We start from the raw sequence: 25,544 nt of genomic DNA on the forward strand, positions 1-25,544 counted from the left end.
GCACAGTGGTGTTACAGTATCTTGTATCTTAAGATACACGATACATTCTTCAATGTATCGGAAATACAGATACTGATACACGTCTTGCGAGACGTATCGCGATACAGATACAAGATACCCAAAGAGTATCTAAGATAGTATCTAAGATACATGTATCTTCGATACTGCCCAGCACTGGCGCTAGTAGACGTATTTTTAGAACGAAAAGAGACTTTAAAAAATTCGGCAGATCCCACGCCTTATGGGAACCGGTTTGATGCGAAGCAACGAGCGAGTAGTTGTCTATGCTGCATTTTTTTTGCTTTGAGCAAAGCGTTACGAGGTGGATCGACTTGTTTTTGTAAGCGCAGTATTTGTGTGCGCATCGTAAGCTTACCAGGCACGTCGACTACACTGGCGTTTAATATTTAACTTGTGGTCTGACGTAACGTCAGCACTTACTTTAGAGCACTGCTGTCAGTATTATTGAAACGAAGTGCATTTTACGGAGCGATGAAGGGAATATCATACGTAACTTTCGTTAGCGTATTCCTCCGGATTGGAGCAACGCATCAATATGTCTTGCTGAATTGTAGAAATACAAAGGTAATATTAGACTCCTTTAAAAGCGGAACCAACACTGGATCCGCAATTGACGTTAACCCAGCATGACGTCTGTGTCATAGGATAACATATGTAATGCTTCTTGCTTTGTTATCAAGTTAGATAGCCAGCATTGCAACCAGAAGTTACACTACACCGGCATTACGCCTGCATGTGGTTTTTTTTTTACAAAGCAGGTTCAAGACGTGGCGTGGCTATGTGTTAGAATAGCAGACTGCCACGCAGAATGCTTGGGTTCGATTCCTGCTGGGTTCCTAATTTTTATTCTTTACAATCATATTGCCAGCGATGCCGATGTCGGTTTTTCTTTACTCTCTCGCATTTAAATTACCAACGTCTGTTCTAAAAAAGCGGCAGGAAGTGGAAGATGGAGGCTTGCGATGAAAAAATCCGTGAACAGGGGGTGGGTGCTCGAGCCGACGTTTCGACAAGTGGACTTGTCTTCTTCAAGGCTGGAACTGATTTCCTCAGCTATCGTGTGTATATGCTTCGTGCCCTTTCCACCACAAGGGACAAGGGGAGGGCAATTGCCAGAGCTGGGGAGGGGGGGGGGGGAGGGAAGGGTTGACGCTTCGCTGAATGATTGTCAGTGGAAGCACGTGGCATTTTAACAATAGTAGGTTCGAAATTCCTAGAAGAACGGCTTAACTCTCATTGGTTTTCGTTGTGTATGTACCATACCGAATAGATTCAAGAGCCCCCTTAGAAACGTTAATACCTGCTGGATGGACTGCATTGAACTTGTGAATAAGGTATGACTGTATATTTTCTGTCTTTCGGGGACCGGAAGTTTGACTGAAGTATGTAAAGTTTGAGATCGTCGACTTGTGACCTGCTACATTAAAATGCTGTGCCACTGCTTTGGTTAACTTCTTCGCCTTGTCCGCGCGATTCCCGTTTAATCTAACGTTAACAGGTTGTCCCGTTTCTCCAATGTACCGTTTTTGACAATACGAACATTCTATCATGTAGATAACTTTTGAACTAGTGCAGGTAAAACTAGATTTTATATGATCGACGTAATCACTTCCGGTGCTTTTAACCATAACGTCATCTTGAAGGTGTTTACAAGTCTTACATCTTGGACGAGAACAAGGTGTTATGTGGGCTGTAGAATGAGGGTTTACTTTTTTTTTTAAGGCGCTCGTTGTTTGCCAGTATTGGGTAATACTTACGGAGGATATTATTTATGTTTGGTAGCTGTCACAAAAGGCGCATATGCTTAACATTGCCTGCGCATAATGTCTTAAGGTACGTCATAAAAAGGGTTTCTTTTCTTTCTTTTTTTCTCACTTACACCAAGGCGAAAGCGCTCTAATTCTGCTCTAAGAATGGTGTGCCGTGAGCGTACGTGCACCGCTTAGTGTGTGTTAGCGTGAGCCGTAAGACGAGCATCCGAGCTGCGTGCCTGACCATGTGTTTTTTTGCCTAGTATTGAACTGCTTGCCGTGAAGGTCACAGCCAGCAGAGCCTGAGCCTTAAGACGTGCATCCGAATTACGTTCAGATCATGTGCTTCTGTTTGTGTTTTGTCTGATACCACTGGACGTTGTGTCCGAGCCACGTCTCAGATCATGTGTTTTTGTTTTGTCTATTATTAAACGGCTTGCCGTAAACGTCACCGACGGCGGAATCGGAACCACGGGACGTTGTATCCGAGCTACGTCTTAGACCGTGTGCCTACGCGTCCGCGTGACTGGTGTTTTGTCTGTGAGCTAATGGTTCGCCCGTGAAGGACACCGAAAGTGAAGTGTGAACCATGCACGTTAGCAACCAGTGCCTACGTGACCGTTTCAAGGATGCATCGGCACTACACTAGAAGCTGGGACCGGCAGCCGGAGAAACGTATAAAAAACGGCCCCATCCTATTCCCAATGCCTATAGACTGTCGCGCCACCGAGCGGAATTCAGGAGCGTCCTCTCGAGGAGGGTTAGTAGACGACAAAATGGCGGCACTATGCAGTCCCTCCCTTGTTCGGCTGTGCTCGCCTCAGTGTTAACGTGTTGGCAAGAAAGGAACACCACGACTTTGCATGTTCCCTGCATCAGTGAACAAACCGGGCCCTCCGTGACACGAGAAATCTGATTCGTTCTTGCGAGACGCGAAGTTTTCGTGAAAATACGTGGCAACTCGCGCTAGCCCACAGTGTACACGTACTATCAGCTTCGCGAGGCTTTCTGTAGCCACGTAGGTAAGTTAAATGTTATCGTCTGACATATTCAGTTGAAGCTCACCCTGTTTTACTTGCATATAAAATTGGGCAGTGTTTCTTATAGTGCATGAGTCCCATAACACTGTACGCGGGAGGGAGGTCGCGCGGGCTCGTGATGTGCTCATGTATAACTGAGCGATACATTAAAATAGGGCCTCTATCCTTTGTCAGCAAAGCGCTGTTACGAATCGTGCTAGCGACGTTTCAATCGTTCGAGGACGCGTCTGCTCGACGCCTTTCGTGGAGCGAACGCTTTCCATACACGCCGTCCTTCGCCAGTGTGTTAAGTTTCATAGCCACCGCTGCGCCGCTTGTTTTTGTACGTTTGTTGATAGGTGGCAGCACACTGCAAGCGATTTGCTTGTTGACCGGTCTGAGAGCAAAACGTTCTCCGCGCCCAGACGTCTGTCTAATTGTAAACGTGGTGACGCGGAGTGGTCGAAGTCGTTCGGCGGAGGAAATTCTTCAGATTGCTTTCAGCAGTGATGCTGAAGAAACCATCTTGACGACAAGGATTTTTCACTGGACGTAGAAGACTGTGAAAGCACCGAGAGTGACAGCGACGATGAACCACCAGCTGCTAACTCACGAGGGGCGAGTTGTACATCACGTCCCCTCGCGCGTTAATGTTCTTTCACGCTCGTACGTCACTTTGATTGTATTTAATGTATAATATCCTTGAGCGGAAGATCAAAATAAAAGCATAGTTCCTCTTGTGCATTGCATGTATCACACTTATTGTGTATATGATGGAGCGCCGCATGCCGCCAACACGCTCGAGCTCGACCAGCGAAGCGAAATGGTTAGAGCGATGGAACGTGCAGTCACGGCCACAATCTACGCCTCTCGGCGAACTTCTTCGACGTTGCGAAAAACATACGTGTTTATTCTTTTCGATATTCATGTTTCGATTGTGCTGATCGAACCTGCAACATGCGAGTGAAGTACACACGGCTAGAGTCTCAGCATGGCTGTGACACAAGCGCTACTGAATGGCATGTTAAATGCTTGTGTTCCGTTGAAGACGTAACTCCGCGTTTTCGACTGCGCAAGTAATGACGACGGGTATTATCACAGAACACTTTTATGTTTGCAAGCCATCATCACGCGCAGCAGCGATGGCGCTACTCGCTGGCGGCCTACTACTGCGGCAAATCCGTCAGGCAGGCTCGGTACGTACTACCTCGGAGTGCCGTTCAGCTCATACGTCAATTCTAGTTCATACAGGTTTATGTAGCACGCACAGGATTTCGCAGAGCATCGTTATGCACGGTAACGGAGCTGAAATATAACCTTTCACTTCGCAGCAAATAATTAGGTGGCGAGTACTTAGCACTTTCCATGGTTTGGGAAAGTATTTTAGTCTCATATCCATTTGAGCGCAGCTCATGACTTCATCCGGTGAAAGTGGCACGGTCCGTACGTCCGCACGTCCTATCTGTTCCTATGCTAACAAACGGGTTGACCCTCCTCCTGGCGCCATATTGAAAAGCACGGCGCGTCACCTATAGTTCGTGGGCATTGCGAATGCTTTATCAGTCTGCTCTGCGCCGGAGAAGAAATCCACGCTGGGGGACTCCCGGGGCACAGCGCAGCAAGCAGCAGACCGGAAACCCAACACCCCGAGGCATCGCGGAGCCGCCGCCGACCCGTCTCGCCAGCTTCAAGGGTCAATTATGCTCGGTGCCGGTGTTGAAGGACTCTGCTGCGCCCGGTTACGTATGTCAATCGCTTGACTTAGTGGACTGCGAACTCTAACTGTTGGAGTGTTGGTGTCCTGATCCGGGGAGTGTTGGTGTCCTGATACCGGGGAGTGTTGATGACCTGATCGCCAATAATATTTTCCAAGAACTCGAGGCCTGCCAAGGAAACACTGAACGCAAGGACACTTGTGTTTTCTTTAAACAAGCTTAGTGCGAGCTGCCTCGATGCTCCTCCTCCTGCGCGGCTCTGTGGAGGGTAGCGACAACTGCGCCATGTTGGTGCCCACTCCATGGCAGCGCACGGCTGGCAAGCGGTTGTAAAAAGCTTTCATACACTGGGGCACGCAACATCGCGGTTATGTTTTGCAGAACGCAGAGACGAAGCCACTGTGATATCGAGCTATCTCTGGCACACGCGAGGGGCGTGAGCGAAGCGGTGAGCACTGCAATGGTGGACGTGCCAACGAGGAATTTCGCCATGTAATCAACACAATATATTAAAAAAAAATACGGCCTTCTCCTTCGATTTATCTCAGTCAATTGCATAAGTGAACGTATGACTTGAAATTTATCTCAATTTATGCAAACTGAAAAGTTTTGTGCACGCAAGGTAGCTTACCTGCTAAAGTGTTTCGCTGCTAAGCGTATTCGACTGCGGGCCTATTCGACGGCAAATCGATGGGTCCGAAATGCAACAAAACATATGTGAAAAGCGCCGAATGGGACGGACGCGTAGCAACGACGCGTTGCAGGAGTTAATCGCGCAGGCCACGGTCATGATGCAATGCTTCACTTTACCGCTCCCAGACGCCGACACCACCCCGCCGACTAAGAGCACCGCTAGAGGAAAGTCTCAGATATAAAAGGGGCGTTTGTAAGGCCTCCAGAGCGTGTGAGCGTAGCGCAGTGGATAGCGTGCCCTGCATCTGTTGTCGCGGACCGAGAGTTCGTGGGTTCGACTGCCGGTGACGGGGATTTTTGTCATTTGCTATCTGATTGTGCGCATTTTTTCACGTCATTTCCGTGACGGAAATACGTCACTGGAATCTTGGTGGACCTCGGCATAAAACACTTTCGTGTTAAAAAGAAATTAACAATTGTGTACTCACATTTAGGCGCACGTTGAGAACCGGAGGTGGGCACTTAGTCCGTAGTCCCTCAATACGGCACGCCTCATGATTCATAATTACGAAAAGTCGCCACGAAGTAAGACAAAATCTCGAAGGAAGACACGTGTTGGTATATATTTATGGTCTGCGTATTTGAATAAAAGGTCATTTGAGAGTTCTGCGCTTGTGTTTCGTGTGTTTCTTCGTGATATTATCTTACTCGTGGCGTTGCTTCGTAATTATGAATAATTGCTGGGAATTATTGTCCCAAAACCACGAAATGATTATTAGGGACGCCGTAGCGTAGGGCTCCGGAAATTTCGACCACCTGGGGTTCTTTAACGTGCGCCTAAATTGTAATTATCTATCCTTACCAACTAGCCCAATTGTCACTCCTACTAAAGCGCCTCATGATCACCTCGATGTTTTGTCATGGAAATATCCATAAATCCATACTTATTAACGCTTCACATGTCCCATCTTTGGGAGCCACGCCCATCGCCAAGCTGACTAGATTTCGCCACGTGCTGCGCAGTGGCGGTGCGCATGACCCACTTGTGTGCTATAAAAGCAGGACCTAGCACGCCGCTCTGGGTGTCGAGAGCGGACTGGCGGAATAATAATAATAATTCTTGGGGTTTTACGTCCAAAAACCACAGCACTTCGCTTCATGCAGTCACTAAATTTTTAGATATTTTTTTTTGTCTATGAAATGCGACCACCTTTATCCAAATTGTTCGTGCCGGTTGTTTTGTCAGAAATAAAATATAAAACAGTCATTTTGGCGTTTGACGTCATCTAGAGTGATGACGGAAGCGGATTTTCCTCCAGGCAAATTAAAACTTACCTTCGTCTTCGTTAGTCTGCTTGAAAAGTGCTTGGCAAGAATAATTGGACATCTTACGGCCAGATATCCGTGCTGCTCCAATAGACCTCAACGAGTGTTCATTCGGCGATAAGGCGATGACGTCGTGCTCAGATGGTCTATTGCGCCAGCGCGCCTCGTAATTAAAAATCACAGCCGAACAGCTGCAAAAGTACATCCGTCATCGCCTACACGCACGTAATTGTCCTTCTTTTTCGACACAGCTAGCCAACCTTCACAAGCGCGCTCCCGGACGCAGATGCCTGCGTGCCCCCCATTTGCGGAAGAAGTTTCTTCCTTCTTCCGTTACGTATCGGCACACCCGCACAGCGCTCTGTACGCTACGCTGCTTTCTCGCAGCGCCCGAAGATTGTGTTTTATGTCACTTGATTGCGGAGGTTTCTAGATTCAACAGCCAAGTGAGTATAAACGCTTGCGTTTTGTAAAGAGCTGAGTCACGCGTTTTGCACGAGTTCACTGCTTGTAGAACTTGTGCATGCTTCAGTGTATTCCACTTTTCTATATCGTGCTAATAATAATAATATCTGGGGTTTAACGTCCCAAAACCACGATATGATTATGAGAGACGCCGTAGTGGAGGGCTCCGGAAATTTCGACCACCTGGGGTTCTTTAACGTGCACCTAAATCTAAGTACACGGGCCTCAGACATTTTCGCCTCCATCGAAAATGCAGCCGCCGCGGCCGGGATTCGATCCCGCGACCTTCGGGTCAGCAGCCGAGCGCCATAACCACTAGACCACCGTGGCGGGGCTATATCGTGCTAAGCCTAACGCACAACGATTGCCTTCCAACTGTCGTCGGGTACAGGCCGCGTTCAATTGAGTTCTATTTTCGTCATTTCATTTAGGAATAATGTAAACAATTTTTTCTCGGGCTCTTAAGGTAAGGGCGAGAGGATGCAGATAAAGCCATCAAGTGTTAAGTGCATTCGGCGGTTATCTGCATGCCACCAAACTATAGCGCTGAGGAGGCGCTCCTGTGCCGCCCATGGAGGAAGGAATACTAAGGAGAGGCCCTGACGTCACATTCGTGAAGCCTCCGCATCGCAAACGCCCGTATCGCCTCTTAGCGAAGGAGAAGCTAAACATTTCGCGATTTCCGTCATGTCGTTTGCAAGCGCATGCGCGCATCGAGTGAGTCCCGAAACCTTTGCAGTCTTTTTTTAGATGCGAAGCATCCTATAGCGGAGTTCAAACCGGTGGTGGTAGTGTGCGGCGTGACCACCCTTACTGCGCATGCGCAAGCCCTCTGCACACACCTCCTCTCCACTCCCCTCACCCTTCCCTCTCTCCGCGTTCCCTCTCCCTTTACCCTCCCCCTCTCCTCTCTGAAACGCGGGCTCGACATGCCGAAATTCTCTCCTGCGCAACGCCGCGAAGAGCCCCAGCGCATGCGCGTCCCCTCCCCCTCTCTCTCCTCTCCTGCGCTGCCCTCTCTCGAACGCCTGTCGACCGCGTTACCCGCTCGCCCTGTGAGAATTAACGGCCAGGCTAGAGGGAAGACATGACGCGCGTAGCGTTCCTCTTCGCGTTCCACGACGCGAGGTCGGTGGCATGCCCGAGTTCGGTAGCATGCCCAACGAACGCCAACGGAACGCGATCGTGCAAGTGCACCGGCTTCGCATCGCCTCGTGGTCCCCTTTAGCGGGAAATGGTGTCATTTTTTTTTCTTTCCGCCGTCCAAACGGCGCAGTTGATTCACGCGTGCTGCTCGTTCTGTGTGTTCTTTAGGAAAGCTACGCAGTGCCCAGCTGTTGCGTATACCCGGTGCAAATCGCATGCACTGCGGAAAGTGCCGGGTTTCACTTTTCATGAGTACGTCCGTTCGCTTCATTGCCGATCACTAATGCATGGTATTTGCATGCAAAGATCTCGGATGTGTGCTCTGTTGCTCCTTACTCATTGTGTCAAGTCGGAACACACGAGAACTTTTGTTTTGGGCGTCTGACGCGCAGTACATAACATGCGCCGAAGGCGTCGTATTGCGTTTTTATAGGCTGTGTCGTTCATACGGAAGGGCAACAAACTTTTGTCGTTGCTATCGGGCTACGTGATGTATGTATAGTGCGGTGCGCGCTCGCGGCGGGCTAGTAGCTGTGTGCGACCTGGCATTACAAACTATACGTGCACGATCGCGTATACAATACAGCCGTGTCCTGTTTTCGACGTGAAGATACGTCAACTACTGGGTTTGCGGTGCGCCAAATTGCTCCTACGCTCACTCCATATATACGAGCAAAGAACCGCTAATCAGCCAATAGATCGGAAAATCGAGCTGTGAGAAAGGAAAAGAAAGGCCGAACGCCCAACAGAACGCTAAAGTCACTGCTGGGTGCGTCCAGATAAGATCGAACACGAGGTCCCGGTAACCATTCCCGATTTTGATGTAATTTACTGTAGGTCTAGGCATTACACCCAGAACAATGGTTTCGAAGTTAGTTTTCGCGAAAAAAGATTTGTTCGCCTGAAAAAAATATATATATACAAATTTTGGCCGTAAAAAACACTTTTTCCGCGAATTTTCGCGATGTCTGAATTTTGAGCGCACCTAGGGAAAAAACGGTGCACCTCTTGGTCACAATATTTATTCCCCTGAAAGAACAAGTGAAATACAATCTTATGAGTATAATATTTCCCTTGCTTCTCAACGCACTTTTGAAGAAAAAAATCACAAACTTAGCAAATCGCACAAAATGTTGTATTTCAGGAATTTATTGCTGCAAGCAAGTTAAAGTTAGGATAATAAAAATCGGTACATATTAACGTTGATACTTTCGCTCTTTTTTAAAATAATTTGCGGGGTTTTGTCGCGCGCCATTTTACTCGATAATTGGGCTGAAACGTAAGTGATTTACCAAAAACGCGGTACTTTGAAAATAGTTTTCACAAAAAGGCCATTTTTAATTTTTTTTTTAAATCCCTCTGGTTGAAGTCAAGGACGTCATCTACCATTCTGCGCGAAAAAACGTTGCATTATTTTGGTTGCTAACAAGTCATAGTGCGTGAAATGTGACCAAGCCAGCCTGGCGGCCACGTCGTTCATTATGTGCTGAAACTCGGATATAATTTGTTAAATATACTTGTGCGCGACATAATCACAAATCAGCAGCTCCACAGCAACAAATGCGCAGCCAGGTGTCACGGTTCAGCAAGCTTTGTCTTGTGATCAGCTGCTTGACAAACCTGCAGCAGCGGCCGCTTGATGCTGTTGGCGCTCACATTACATGAGCGCCGCTTAGACTGCTGGTGAGCTCCATTTGCGCGCAAAGCTATGCTCAGAGGGCGAAAGAGAGAAGGAATGCATCACTGTGAAAGTTAAAGGCTAAAGAAAGTATTTTTCTCATTAGACCATTAGACCATTAGGCCTTTAGCTGAGCCACCTACCCCTTCCATATATCTTCGCACTTGTTGCCGACGTCAGAGCAGATTTCGCTGTGTGAATTTTTTGCGACGATCCTATGCAGACGCCAGGAACGCCTCTTCATCATGCCCCAGCACCCCTCTGTCCCCCCGCTTCTCGACATTAAGTAGTTCTTTTTGCGGTGCCTTCAAAGGATAGAACCTCCCCATCTCGCCGCCCCTCACACACCAACTCACTGAAAGGGGGCCTTATTTACGTACAAAGTACACTCCGCGGACGCCACTTTTAACGACCAGATGAAAGTAAATGCGCTCCTCCAGCAGCCTTTGAGGCTCGCGAGAAACCGGCGGCAACGGTAAACACTATTCGGCGTGCTGGGTGTTGTGTTCTGCGAACCATTTACTATAACTATACGGCTCCTCGGAAAAGAAGCAAGGATATCCACGGGCTTGCCGGTGGTTTGTGTATACGTGCCCGAGCAGTGCCCCGCATACGTGGTCTAAGAACTCCTCTATTTAGCTCTCTTTTGAAAACAAAGTCCGGCGCAGTTAGCGAGGTGGTTTACTTGTGCTTTTGAGCAAAACCTTCCTCCAACTTCGCCCTATATAAAAGGAAAAAAACGATGGGGGGGGGGGGGGTCTTATCAATTGTTGGCCTGTGTAAACGGGTGCACTTGGGAAATTTGATGTTCACTCCACTGTATAAGTTTTCGATTTGAATGTGCATAATGAAACTGACAGGGTCCCGTATGCATTCGCCTAAGAGGACTTGAATGCGAAAGCCGTCTTCTTTTTCTTATCAGTCGATGTATTGATCTTCCCCGGCCCACCTCCGAAAGCTGTCTCCACCTAACGTGGCTTGCGCTGACTCCAGGATTGGAGGCATTGCAATCTTCCTGCACTTCACCTGGTTCTGAAGCGAGGAGTCCGTGATCGGACCCGCCTTTTACCAAACAAGGATGTGATGTGATGACGCCATAGTGACCTCATGATGATGCAAGAAATTTTGGCGATCTGAGAGACGTCCTGATGACGTCACACTTTGACGTCACCATGGCGCCACATGATATGATGCACATGATACAGGGTAACGTCATCATAACATCACGTGGTGGTTATTTTTTTCGCATCGCTCGTGTTGACGCCACTGGACGCCCACACTCAATTTTCGCGTTTGATGAGGCATCTAATGCTTTCGCATTACTTTTATGCTTCCTTCGCCGGTATTTACAGCAGGAACCGTTTCGTTCGGCAAGGAACGACTTCTGCGCGTCAGGGCTCGAGGAAATTCGGTTCGAATCCCGCGCGCCCGTCCTTATTCGGTAAAAAGAAAGGTACTTCTTCGAATATATTTTGAGATATATAGTTTGTACACAAGTGCGTACGGTTTTTTTCCATTCAATTCGACTTTAATACTCAGGAATACCTGAGAAGGATGGTATGGCAGCACCCTTCAAACAACCTGATGGCCGTCAAGGCTCTCCGTTTTCTTCGTTCCAAACTGTTCTCGGTTGTTCCTTGTAGTTGTGGGCGTAGTCGATTTACCTGACTACTTGAAGTAGGAGTACATGTGCACAAGCTCCGCCCTCGTAGCTTTCCCTTCATTGTACTGATGCAGAACTATCGGTAAATTGACTATCGATAGCATCTATAGATTTTTTGAAACTATCGATAGTGTAGACTAATTGTCGATTTTACTGCTATCGACAAACTATCGATAGTGCAATCGGTAGTACCATGGTTATTATTACTAGCGATATTACCGCCACGCGGAGTTTATTGCTTTGGTTTGATGTATTCGGGTTTCACCGACAAAGACTGTTAGCAACGTGTGACGCAGACCGCGCCATAATGTTTGAGAAGCTTCACAATTATTTAAGATCATTTTGTAAAGATTACGCGCCGGAGGCGAATAGTCAAGTTTATTCCAGAGGTTATCCGAGCACCAGCGATAACGCTGGAAGGTTCGGTGGCTGATGCACAAAAGACGGCGCGTTCCGTCGATGATCAGATTACTCGACGGCCGACGACTGTTCTCGCCGCTGTCAGTGCGCAGCGTGATTTGCTTGTATTTTGAGTTTTTATTTTCTGGGCGCAAGTTCGCCCAAATAAAGAGCTCCGCAAGGTCTATCCAAATAGGTCGCGAAGCTTCGGGCGAAAAGCGGTTCAGATCCTATTGTCAGCGACATCAGCATGGGGAGTTATGGGAGTAGCGATTGAAGCGCGACTAGGTGTGGTGGGAACAAACACTAATAACAAAAAAACCTAATTTCATTCAACAACAAAATAATATTTATATTTTATGACCGAGATTTATTTCAGAATAACATTTATTTAGATCCAGTGTACAAAGAATTCATGAAAATGTATATGCATTATCAAAAATCTTCTTATTAGCGCCCTCTAAAGAATGACACATGCCATTGCTCTGCGACGCAGTCCTTGTAGTGTTCGGAAAGGCGCGCGTAAAGTTCGTCTGCGGCGACACGCCCCCTCAGGTGTTCTGGTGTTTCGCACTTGCATGCGTTCTGTCAATTATTTGGTGAGAACTTTATTTTGGTGTGCGCGAAGTTGCGAGGTGCGTTTCATCGTTGGTGAACGTGTTGGCTACGGTGTTGAACGGACAACGGCACGAGGCGGCTAACATTTCACGCCGAACGCTTTCCTCGGTACTAGCGGAAACGATGTGGTGTTCCAAGGATGCAATAGCAACACGCGTACGCCTGGCGAGCCCTCTCTTCTAGATAAGACACCGGGGCAACGGTTCGGAGTAGTGTGCTTGCTGGATTTTCATGGATCAGTATTCCTGCTGCCCGGTTTCCTTCGTGAACATGCGGTGCCTACTATATTTCCGGTTATCGGTGAGCAGATCGCTAAGTTATCTGTCGCGCTACGATCGCTACAATTCGCATGTCTTGATACGTTACACGTAAGGTTAATTTATCGGAACAAAAGGCAAAACATAGTGCACGTAGTGTACGCACCTTTTGTACTTATGACATTTGTTGCTCATTGTGTAGGGTGTGTTAAATTGCTTTATTGTGACCATTGAATAAAACTGAAATATCATTATTTTGGCGTGACCAGGCGTCATTTCTTCTCGTTAGAACTGAAGCACGCATGCAATGCGCTCTTTAAGTCCCCTGCGCATGTGCGAAGCAAATAAGCAACGCTGCAAATATGAGATGTACGCTGCTGCCTACGTTATTCACGCTGTGAAAGATCACACGAACGCAGAATAAAAGCTCAGAGAATAAAGTTTCCTGGTAAAACCAAGGCGAATTCCACGACGGTACACTTAAACACAGCTGTTTATTCACGGGTCGATACTAGTTTAGCTAGCGTTGGCTTCAAGCGCATTCGCCAAGGGCTTGCCGGCTCGCTGTAGCGCGAGTCCTTAGTGATCAGGGGCCTAGGAAAAATATTTTGAGGTCAAATTTCGCGCTAGTGCCAACAAAATGACGTCACTTTTTTACCGGATATTGCGTCACATCCGCTTTATTTTTTGTTCCGCCGGAAGTGTTCCCTCCTCACACAGATGGCGCCAAGCCCCATGAGCAGCTGATGAGCAGCCATTTTCTGAACGTATGGGCTTCTATGGAAGCTTCGCTACCATTTACATTTACCTTGAGCTCCGTATTTCCCAGTCTTGCTGCAGCATTCTTCACCGTCACAACCACGTGACAATACTATCGATAGTGGTGTGAATGATGATGCTGTTGCTTGCCGGCGATTTTGGCAAAATATCTGCGACAGCCTACTATCAGCTTCGCTTATTTACGAACAATTTTTGGTGAAAGAAATAAATTATTTTCGCGGTGAAAATGGCGGAGTATGTCCATCAATAAATTCACATCCAAAAGCAACTAGTTACACCTTAGAATTAACATACTTAGTTCATGATGACACATTTTAGCCGCGAAAGAGCACATACACAGTGCAAAGAAACACACAACGACAGGACGGGCGGCCGCCCGTCCTTTCGTTGTGTGTTTCTTTGCTCTGTGTATGTGCTCTTTCGCGGCTAAAATGTGCCATTAAGCAAGTACCAACTAGGCCATCGAACAGTCTTGCTAAAACTTAGTTCATGATATTTTTTTTTTATTTTGAAATCGCTATATGCAATATAAATTTGAATAAATTTGAAGCCGCGCAGTTCCACCGCCTTAATTTCCGCTACGCCTGAACAGTTTGACTTTATGATCATATGCCAACAAAGCACTCAGGTAAAGAACACAAGCCTGTCAACTTTCTTGCCCTTCAGCCTGCTCCTCCGGCTCTACCATGTACCACGCGCGCGGGGAACCAAGTTTATTCTGCAATGAGTTCGTGCTGTTGATCTTATACTATCGATAGTGCCATCGAATTTTTTTACTATCGATAGCGCTATCGATAGTATTTTTTACCATCGATAGTTCGATAGTAACTCAGCTATCGATAGTATCGATAGTACCATCGATAGTTCTGCATCACTACATGATTGTCAAGAAAAGTTGTCCGCGAGTATAGCTTTGAGCTTACTGCTGTCCCATAGTATGATGCGTACAGCACCCTAAATCGTTAATAATTTGCTCTAAACATTTTCTCATAGCCGAGTACAGAGTACTTTAAACTGTTTACTTTTCGTCCTAAAGTCAGCTTTTCACAAGTTCTATGTTCAATCAGGGACAGCTTGCCGTAGTTACATAGTAGAATGCGCATGTAAGCTTGATTTCTAGTGCACTAGCGCTCGTCGCGTCTTCCTGTTCCTTCTTGTGTCCCTGTCTTTTGTGCTACTTGTTCAATATGTATTCCTCGGAAGTAGCCCCAAATTTCACTTCCAGTAAAAAATACTTTGCTGCAGAAGTATTATGAAGGTCATCTAAAAGAAAAAAAGAAACATTGGTGCCGCTACGCTATAGGGGTGTGAAGATAGGAGACAGAGGATCTGGTTTCCTTCCCTTCTTCCATTCCCTCACCCTCACCCTCACACCACTTCTCAGCCTCACTTCCCTTTCTTACCGCCTTGCTAAACTGGGGTATACACGGCCATGCTATGCTTTACCCCCTCCCCTCCTGCTTGGTATACTATATACCATAAATGGCTATGCTGTGCTCTCTTTGTCTCTCCTCCTGTTCTTTTCTCTCTCTCTCTCTCTTTCGCTCTTTCTTGTTCTCGTTCCCTCGCCCATAACAACGCAATTATATGGTTCCCATAAATGCCTGCTCTGCTAGCGTGCCTGGATAGCCGAGTGGTTACGACGCTCGCTCTCTGCCCACCCGTGGGTACCCGGGTTCCAATACCGCCTCGCCAAGAAATATATTGTTTTATTCAATCATTCTCCTCCTTATCTCCACTTCTCCTCCATCTTTCCTTCCTCCAACGCGTTGCTAGGCGCAGACGTGCGAGGTGGTTGCTAGGCGACGCACAGAGCTCGGACACATGCAGGTGCATGGTCGAGCGGAGAGGAGGTTCTTTCAGTGCTGAACCATGCACATGTTCGACTAGCTTTGCAGCACTTTGCATTTCGTCGCTGAGGCTGCCCCTCAGCTACGCTCTACATTGGCCTTTACGACGTTAAGTGAGAGCCAGGCGTAAATTTTTGGTCTACGCACGCAGCGATCCGGTGGGAACTAGCGTGTAACAGCTCCGCCCTGAAAATGGAAACGATTCACAGCACCCTGCACTTCACTATGGGAAAAGTGCGAGGAGCTGTCCCTGAATAACAAGGAGGCCTAGAAGACACTATGTTTAGAGCATGTTATTAAGGCGAAAGCCTCAGACGCCTCATCAAACGCGAAAATTGACCGGCGTCCCGCGTCTACCATCGGCGATGCCTACACGAGTGATGCAAAAAAAAATCATCACGTGATGACGTCACCATGACGTCACAGACCGCCAGAATCTGTGACGTCACTACACGTCATCGCGGCGTCACAGTGACGTCAGGTGACGTAACGTCACATGATGGCGTCATCGCATGACATCGTAACTTGGTCGAAGGTGGACCGATGACGGAGGCAGTGGAAAACCACGCTAGGTGCAGAAAGCTTTCGGAGGGTGGCGGAGCAGGATCAATACCGTATTTTCTTGACTATAACGCGACCACGGTTGTAACGCGAGGGGTGACTTTTTATTGTGTCCGGGAAGAAAAAAAAACAGCAGTTTTGGTATTCGACTTAACGCGAGGGTCGACATTAGGTAGCAAAAATTAAAAAAATAACTCGAGTTACATTCGAGTAAATACGGTACAACGACTGAGAAGAAAAAGAAGATGGCTTTAGCCTTCGGGTCATCTTAAGTGAGTGCATAAAGGACCCTGCGAGTTTTAGCGATTGACGGTACTATAGCTGTCATTTATGTTAGTAATACGGTCATGTTATGCCATACCAATTTTATTATACATCCGATTAACGAAACGGCCAGCAGAGCACGAAGTCGTAGGCGGCTAGATAGATAGATACACTCAAAGTCGCAGAAGTTCGCTGAGAAATGATTCGCATTTAAAATTTTACCTGCTTTTTGCCCTGGGTGAACACGTATGCGTCAATGTGTGCAACTAGAGCGATGATGCGGCGGCGAGAGCTCGAAGTCGCACCCCTTTGCGTGAGGCATCCACGTATTTCGCATCGGCCTCGACGAGCCTGTTGCGCAAGGAAGGCGCATTCCTTGCTTCGCCGTGTACACACGTACACATGCGCCCGGGTCTTGGCTGAACATGTCTTTAGTGGGCGGGGTCGCAGGTAGATCAGCGAAGTGGGCTCGGTGTAATTCCAAGCTTGTTCCTAGGTTTTCTGTGCTCGTGGCTTGAGTTGTAGAAGGAACGGAAGTTCTTGGACTTTCCGAAAGACGCAATTCGATAACGCTTGACCTCCAGACAAGCCGACTCATTGATATAATGGCGACGCTGAAAGCACAGTTTTTGAGCCCTTTCGTATGTGCTGATCGAGGGTTTAATTAACAGCTTTGCTTTAGCGCAATGCGCGTGATATCGTTGCGTTAATATGAGATCGGTCGTCATATGAGATGTCATGATATTCAAGTTACATATACACAATGGGCTACCAGATGCACTCCGGCTAGCCGACCAGCCTTTGTCAGAGGGTTACCCATCGACAAAAGTCATTGTCTACCAAACGTCAGGAAATGTACCTAGCAAGAACAGCGCACGGCGTACAAACTTTATATATATAGTGCCTGTGTGTACGTGAAGAGACAGCGAACTGGCACCGAGATGTGTAGACAATGTGAAAGAAATGTGCATTCAGGGCGTAGCCAGACATTTTTCTCTATTGTGAGGGGGGTGGTCCGACCTCCCATCTCCCCCCCCCTGAATGCACATTCATTTGACATTGTATGTATGTTTCTATGCATGTTCGTGCGTGTGTTTGTGTGCGGATATATATATATATATATATATATATATATATATATATATATATATATATATATATATATATATATATATATATATATATATATATATATATATTCGCACTCACTTAATCGTATTGCCTTTTTGCCGCTCGTAGTAGCTTGATTTTGTTTTCAATTGTGTTATTGCTTGTTTTTCACTTGTCTTGTTTAATGTTTATCATGCTTTTACATTGCCACTCCTGCTTGGGCCATGTGACCTGCAGTAAGTTTGTAAATAAAAGAAAAAAATAAAATAAAATGGAGCCAGCTAAGGAAAGTTTTGCAGCGCGAGTTCTCCTCGCTTCTGAGGAAAAAAAAAATAATTTCTTTTTTCACGTGCCACCGTTTTCATGGCGCTCTGCGCGTATTCCCTGTTTATTTTATTGTTGTCCTTTTTTTCTCCCTCAGTGCCGCTAAGCAGTGAACGAGCGGGACATTCCATTATCGCCCGCTTTATGAAGTGAACGATGGGAGCGCGTTTTGAAAACGGGCGACGAGCACGGCTGAAGGGCATTGCCGCGCATTCGGCGTCGCTTGATTACGACAGAAAAAAACCCCCCCAAAAAAAACTGGGAGTTCGCTGCCAGCCTGGCGGGAGCCACAGTCAGCCTGCGTGCGGCATGGCTCGACCAGAAACCATTACTTTTTCTTCGCTTTTGTGTGTGTGTTTGTCTGTCCGTGTGTGTGTCTGTGTGTGTGTCTGTGTGTGTGCCTCTGTATGTGAGTGTGTGTCTATGCGTGTGTGTATCTGTGTGTGCGTGTGTGTGTGTGGAGGCGCTTCAATGGAGGCTCTGCAGAGCCGTTTTCTCCGCAGTGCGCGCCCGTTACGCGGGAAAGCGGTTGCGGTTGCTGTCAGAACTCGAGACAGTTCTGCTGACGACCTTTTTTGTTTATTTATTTATTTTAAAAGCCTGCCCTTAGGCATCATTCGCGGTATCAAAAACACACATGCACTTTTGCTCCGTGTATGAACACCGTTCACCTCATTTTTTTTTTCATCACCACTGCAGTTAACAGAAAGAAGTTTGCAAAGTGCGTCAGCTTTCAGGCAGTTCTTCATAATGGACCGGACGAGCTCTGGCCTGTTTGTCTTTCCTGTATTTAATTACCGGACGTTAGGAGAGTGGACAGTCGGCGACTTTGCGTGGGGCACGGGGTAATTCGGAAGCATTTCTTTTCTTTTTTTTTTCTCTAATTTCACTATGAACGTGTTCTCGCAGCCCATAATATGCGATGACTGTCGCCAGGCTCTGCAGTTGGTTGGTCGTTCCTTTCTAGGAGGCTAAACTTTCTCCAGCCAGCTACTTCCCTAACAGATCTGGGCGTCGCGGGCTACAAGTGCTAGAGCGATGAAAGCATATAGGCTCGTAAGGGGGCGTGTCTGTTTAAATAAAATGACGAAAAGTACACTGAAAATTGCCTCTTACCGCGTGAGTTTGCAACAAAGTGGAAGCGGATGCTTTCGGGCACCGCCTTCTCCAATCGAAAGGACAAGGGACTCTAGTACCCATAGAGTTTCATAAATTAACTAGAGGGGACTCTGGCGCTGCAATCGTTCAGTCATCATTGGAATGATGGGTAAACACGGATTTGCCTAATCTTCGTACTTACGGCTTCGAACGCACTTGTGGCTTTGTTTATTGCTGTGTTTTGACGTTCGTTTCGGATAAAAGAATGGACCGTTGTGAACTTAGCGACCAGATTTAAATTGGTGAGCCTATAAAAGTTAAAGTGGTGAAGCGAAACTGCTGACTTCTGCTGAACTTCGCTTTGCAACAAAGCGGATGCAGGCGAAGCGGAGCCAAACGGAGCCGAAAGTACGAAGTTTGGACAAATCCGTGTACTACCCATCATTCCCATGCTGGCTGAAGCGCCATGCGTTGCAGCTCCCATAGACACTAGCGCCATAGTTCCCTCTAGTAAGTATTGTAGGTAACTCTATGCTAGTACCAATCGGACTATTTCCATTTATGATGATGATGATACAACACATTTCTTGTACTGTGGCTGTGGCATCTAACACCTGTTGTGTCACTGTGCATCTGAGCAGTTAACACAATAAACAGACGTGGAGCGATTCTGTCGTGGTAGTTCAGTTGGGAACACACACGTCACATGCCGTGAGCGTACACGATCCTTTTAGAGAACATGGTTGCTTGTGCGCTGTCGTGATTTCTTCTAGAAGACGAAAAAAGAAGCGATGACGCCAAATAGCTCGGCGAAGGGTTGGAAGAATGCTGTCGCGTTAACAACGCATAAGTATTGTGTGTACGATGAAAGGTCCGCTTGAAAAGAACATTCATATTTTTCACGCATAGCTGTATTTCATTGAAGTTGTGTACGAATCTTAACGCGTGTGCCTGTGGATCGCTCCTCGTGGTTTTGTCTCGTGTGTTTTATTAGGCCCGTGTACTTAGATTGAGTTGCACGTTAAAGAGCCCCAGGTGGTCGAAATTTTCGGGGCCCTCCACTAGGGCGTCTCTCATAATCATATCGTGGTTTTGGGACGTTAAAGCCCAGATATTATTATTATTATTATTACTATTATTATTATTATTATTTGTTGTTTTTTGTTTATATATATTTGTACGCTTAGTGTGTACATCGTGAAAACAGCGCGCGAACAATAGACAAACACAAAGTGGCATATGTTCGTTCGTTGTTTCTGAGCTGTTTTGGCGATCATGAACAACCGAATAGCCCTAATTACCACCCTTGTAAAGTTAGTGGGTTGTTTGCACGTCCAATCTCCGTAGGTATTCATGAGTAAATGGACAGTCGAGAAATCTTGACGATGTATTGGAATACCGGGCCCTATAATGTAGCCTACCTCCATAAAAAGCACTCGCAGGGTATCATATGTATTCGCCTAAAATGGCTGGAAGGCAAAAGAAGCCAACTTCTTTTTCTCGATCGATGTGTTGATCCTTCCCCCCCCTCCCCCCCCCTCGAAAGGTTTCTGCACGTAACGTGGTTTTGCATTGCCGCCAGGATGGGATGCATTGCAAGCTTTCTGCACCCCCCCCCCCCCCCACTGGTACTGCACTGCCTCCGTGATCGGCCCCCCTCTTAGCAAGCGGCGATGTCCTGTGATGACGTCATCATGCGACGTCATGTGATGTGGCGTCACAGTGACATCGTGATGACATTATGGTGACAAGAAATTTTCGCGATTTGGGACGTCATGATGGAGCCGAACCATGAGAGTGAAATAACTAGAAGAATAAGGATGGGATGGGGCTCATTCGGCAAGCATTATCAAATCATGAATGGTAGTCTACCACTATCCCTCAAGAGGAAGGTATATAACAGCTGCATCTTACCGGTACTTACCTGCGGAGCATAAACCTGGAGGCTTACCCAGAGGGTTCTACTTAAATTGAGGACGACGCAGCGAGCGATGGAAAGGAAAATGATAGGTGTAACCTTAAGAGACAGGAAGAGAGCAGAGTGAGTCAGGGAACAAACGGGGGTTGAGGATATCATAGTTGAAATTAAGAAGAAGAAATGGATATGGGCCGGGCACGTAGCACGGCGGCAGGATAACCGGTGGTCATTAAGGGTAACTACTGACTGGATTCCAAGAGATGGTAAACGCGTGAGGGGGAGACAGAAAATTAGGGGTGTAGCTGAGATTAAGAAGTTTGTAGGTATAACGTGGCAGCAGAAAGCACAGGACCGGGTTGATTGGCGGAACATGGGAGAGGCCTTTGCCCTGCAGTGGGCGTAGACAGGCTGATGATGATGATGATGATGATGATGATGATGATGGTGGTGGTGGTGGTGGAGGCGTATGGTCACGTCATCACATGAAGATGATTTTCTGAATCACTCGTGTTGACGCCGACGCCGTGGGATGACGGTCGACGCCGGCGGTCAATTTTCGCGTCTGATGAGACATCTGAGGCTTTCGCCTGTTAAGCATGTGCGCAACTGTTAAGCAACAGCAAAAGTTTGGTCCGGGAGGTGTTGACACAGCCACCGTGTTGTCTGCACTGCTTACGTAGTTCAATCCTCTCCCTGACGTTCTTCGTGTAGGAGCGCCTTCGCCAAGCAGCACCGGAGCAGGAGTAAGAGGAAAAAGAAGATGGCGGAGTCTACGTCACAGGACGCCCTCGCCTCCGGGGGAGAGGAGGAAGAGGAGGAGGACCCGGACTTTGAGGAGCTGCGTCCTCCCGAGATGGACCCGCTGGCCGAACTGCTGGACCACGACGGGGAGAAGTGCGTCATCCAGCAAGATGGGGGAGACAAGATGGACGGTAAGCGACGGGTGTTTTTGACACGAAGTTTTTGTTCTTTTTTTTCTTCGTCAGCCATCCGAAATGTGGAATCAAAAGCATAGACGTGCGTGGAGTTCTCCATTAGGACGTATGCCTGGCTCTACAGTGGTCATTAGACGCGCTTGTTCTTGCATGAGAACATGTTTTGTCCTTGTTCATTCAATGGGATTATCACTACGAGCATGGAATTTCATGATAGCGCACTAGAGGGAAATTTGGCGCTACTGCCTATGGGCGCTGCAACGCATGACGCTTCAGCCAGCATTGGAACGATAGGTAGTGCATGCATTTGCCTAAGCATCACTCTTTCGGCTCCGTGTGGCCTGCAGACGCCTTGTTGCAATAAAAAGTTCAGCGAAAGTTCAACTGTACAACTTCGCCACCGTGACCCGTTTATGTTCCCCAACTCAAGTCAGCTAACGTGCTGCCAAACGAGCCGTTATTGAATCTAAAACAAAAGCCAAAACGGAACAATAAAGAAAGCCACAAGTGCGTTCGAAGCCGCAATCACTGTATCACTGGTTTACTTAACAGTAAAATATAACAAAACATATACGTTTCGCCGTCTATGCGGATGACATCGTCAGACGATGCCACGCGTATAGGCGGCGAAACGTCTAAGTTTTGTTATATTTTACTGTTTAGTGAAGTCAGTGACACAAGAAACGGTGAATATGAATTGCTCTGGCTTTTTGAACATTTTTTTTTTCGCAAATCCGTGTAGTACCAATCGTTCCCATTGTGACTGAATGATCGCATAAACTTATGACTATGAGGGGTCGATCGAGTGTGACGTCATGTTCTCGCCCTTTCTCGTTCCACCCCAGTGTTGCCGCATGGAGGGACGTGCTTCTCATTCTCGCGTGTTCACGAGCCGAGCTGCAGCCTGCTGACGCCCAACCGGCTGCTCACGCTTCCCGACTGCCCCCTCGAGGTGAAGATCGTCTCCGTCGAGCGGGACCACAGCAGCACGCACATCCTCTACCCAAACCTGTGAGGATAAAACGCCTATCATTACACTATAAGGCAGGGGTCTCAAACTCGCCTCAGCCAGCGGGCCGCAGTCACTCAATGCAGTCCCGCAAGGACGGGGACAGTGAAGGAGGTTGGAACGGGAGGGGACTGAACAAGATGCAAGCAACGTTGCCATTTGAACGAAGGCATTTTCCATACCTCATATATGGGTTGTTTCTGAAGAGGATTTGGCGTCAGGGGTTCAGAAACATCGATACCCATCAACGGAATGATTGAAATCTGAACGTCGTTTCTGAAATGTGGTCTTGTTCTACGGCTATGTTTCAATACATGCTGACCCCATGGAGTGCCTCACGAAATGAATGTTTGTGTAGCTGATCAACATAGTTACTAAGAAAGTAAAAAAAAATTGTGTGGGGCGATGGCAGTCATACCTGTACGTGCGGACCGGGTCGCTAGCGAAAGGCTCGCAGGCCGTGTGTTTGAGAACGCTGCTATAAAGTGTAGCCTTCGCATTATTTCACGTAATCCATTTTAAAGGGACAGAAACGATGAATCAGTTCAGACAAGGGGTCTCAAACACGCGGCCCGCGGACCTTTCGCTAGGGCCCCGTCCCCGAACATGACTGTCATCGTCCCTCTATTTAAGGGGCGAAGTACCCTAGATCCGAGCCTTGTACCCCCCCCCCCCTCCCGCGTCTAGCGTAGCTCTGATTTACACGGAGTCCGCTAGGGGCGCTGCGGCAGCAGCGCTCGCCCCCGGCGCGTGCTCTGGTTTGAATGGAGACCGCTAGGGGCGCGTTATGCTCTCAGATACTTTTCATGTGACCATGAACATCCAAGAACAACCAGGGGGTCGACCTCGTCTTCGCTAACTTTAGAGTACATCCCATTCAAGAACCCCTGGCTCTTCATTTCACCGATCACAAGGCGGTCCTAATGAATGGGAAACGAAGTCCGCACCTCAACACCATATACGCCTTATGGCATCAAGAAAAGAACATTGTATATACTGTACATACGTGTTTGTCACGCATTTGCATGCTCGAGTGGGCAATGTACGGGGGATTCACGGTTACCCGAATGATCACCGGTGCTTCGCGCACTCATCATCATTCACTTCGTGGATATGCGTGAATTTTTTTTCAAGCTTTCTTAATAAGTAAGTTCATTATTTGCACAGCTGTGTCTGGCGTCAAGCATCCTTTTCGTGAGGCATCCCATGCGGTCAGCATTTATTGAGATAACCGTAGAGCAAGAACTCCACTTCCCAGAATGAGCGTTCAGCTTTCAATCATTCTGGGGGCCAATATCGATGCTTCTCGAAACCTGACGCTGAATCCCCTTCACAAGTATATAACTGATTCATTTAGTAGAAATGAAAAAGGCCATCTTTCAAATAGCAACGGTAGTTGATATTTTGCTCAAACTGCAGGACCGGAAGCACATAACCAGGTTTTGCACTGCCTCCGCGATTCCGCCCACCTTCGACCAAGCTACGACGTCATGCGATGACGTCATCATGTGACATTGCGTCACGTGACATCACAGTGACGTCATAACGACTTCAGAAATTTTCGCGATCCGTGACGTAATAATGACATCATAAGGGGACGTCATCACGTGAAGGTAATCTTTTGTATCAATTGTGCTGTACCCGAAGCCGAGGGACGTCGACGGTCAATTTTCGCCTTTGATGAGGCATCTAAGGCTTTCCCCTTGAAGGCAGGTGGTCTTCGCTATCCTTCGACACGTCTTAGGCGAGGGCATAAGGGATCCCATGATTTTCTTCTTGTTTATATGCTGCAGTCACGCTGGACGTCTTCCTTCAGCTGATGGACTTTTCCCGTTCACTTTCTGTGACCGATTATGATGACTACAAGAGCTTGTGACCGAACTTGACTGGACTCGAGCAGAGGCCTTCCTTAGCTAGCCATGTTACGCAAGCCAGTTGCATAACCAAGGGGAAGGGGGCACAGTTTAGCTGAATAAATGAATACATTTCCCGACATTACTCTGATTCTTTAGTGGGCCTTGATTCTGTAGGAACGGTAGCCCTCTGGTGAAGCGTTTGTCAGCCGCCAACATTCTAACACAAGACCATACAAACAAAAAAAGCGACCTCCTGCAGTTTATTGTATCTAAATCAAGGTCTAGAACAGGACTACTGCCCTGTTTCTAACCAGGAACAGGGCACTAGCAATGCGAGCAGATGTGAATTCTGTGTGGCGACGCGTTTAAGTCGCACGCACGTGTGAAGGCCCGAACACACGTACGCGTTGCAGCGCGTGAACGCGTGACTTCTTGACGCGGCGCCGCGCCCTCTCCCTATGGAGAGGGAGGGCGCGCAGCTTCGCGTAGCCGCGCGCCCTCTCTCCCCATAGGGAGAGGGCGCGGCGCCGCGTCAAAAAGTCACCCGTTGACGCGCTGCAACGCGTGTGTTCGGGCCTTGAGTCGCTTTTCGACGCCAGTCCCAAATGACCGCGCGGCCGGTGCTAGTCGTAGGTTTGAACGAGCCTATACATCGTGGCCGGTCTTGATGTACACACGAGATGGCGTCCACTGGCGTGGCCGGGGGGGGGGGGTTCAAACTCCTTACACCCATCCCTCCCTCCCCCCCTCCCGCCCGTTTTACATTTCAAAACAAAATTTCACTCGCCGGCATGATATAAGCAAGAAACAGATGACAAACTGTCGCAGAGTGAACCCTGATCTTGTCGTCTGTCTTCCAACTTTAGCGGCCATTCGCTGCATTTTGCGATTCATAAAACAGCACATCGAAGTAGACGTTCTCAAATTTAGGTAAAGCTTGTTTCTGTGCAATGCTAAGAAATAATAGCTCATTTCGGGCTCCTTCAAAGCAAAACCAACGCGAAGAACGGTTCTGGCCAGACGCGTCTCGGAGGTGTCCGGTCTTTCATTGAACGATGCCACTTGGAATCCGACATATACCAGCATTCCCATGCCTAAAAAAGCGTCGCAGCGCCAGTTTCCCTTTATGTAATGGTAAGGAACGCTAT

General features: G+C 47.7%; 1 protein-coding gene across 1 annotated transcript in view; it reads left to right on the top strand.

The window, feature by feature from the left end:
• The window catches only part of LOC119402104 (phospholipase D1), a 78,395-nt gene that overhangs the window by 26,821 nt on the left and 26,030 nt on the right, over positions 1 to 25,544 (top strand). The window contains exons 2-3 of the mRNA XM_037669212.2: positions 21,308 to 21,528; positions 22,377 to 22,542. Coding sequence (XP_037525140.1) covers positions 21,308 to 21,528; positions 22,377 to 22,542 — 387 coding nt within the window. The remainder of the gene's footprint in view (positions 1 to 21,307; positions 21,529 to 22,376; positions 22,543 to 25,544) is intronic.

The sequence above is a fragment of the Rhipicephalus sanguineus genome, chromosome 8 (assembly GCF_013339695.2).
Source record: "Rhipicephalus sanguineus isolate Rsan-2018 chromosome 8, BIME_Rsan_1.4, whole genome shotgun sequence".
Lineage (NCBI taxonomy): Eukaryota > Metazoa > Arthropoda > Arachnida > Ixodida > Ixodidae > Rhipicephalus > Rhipicephalus sanguineus.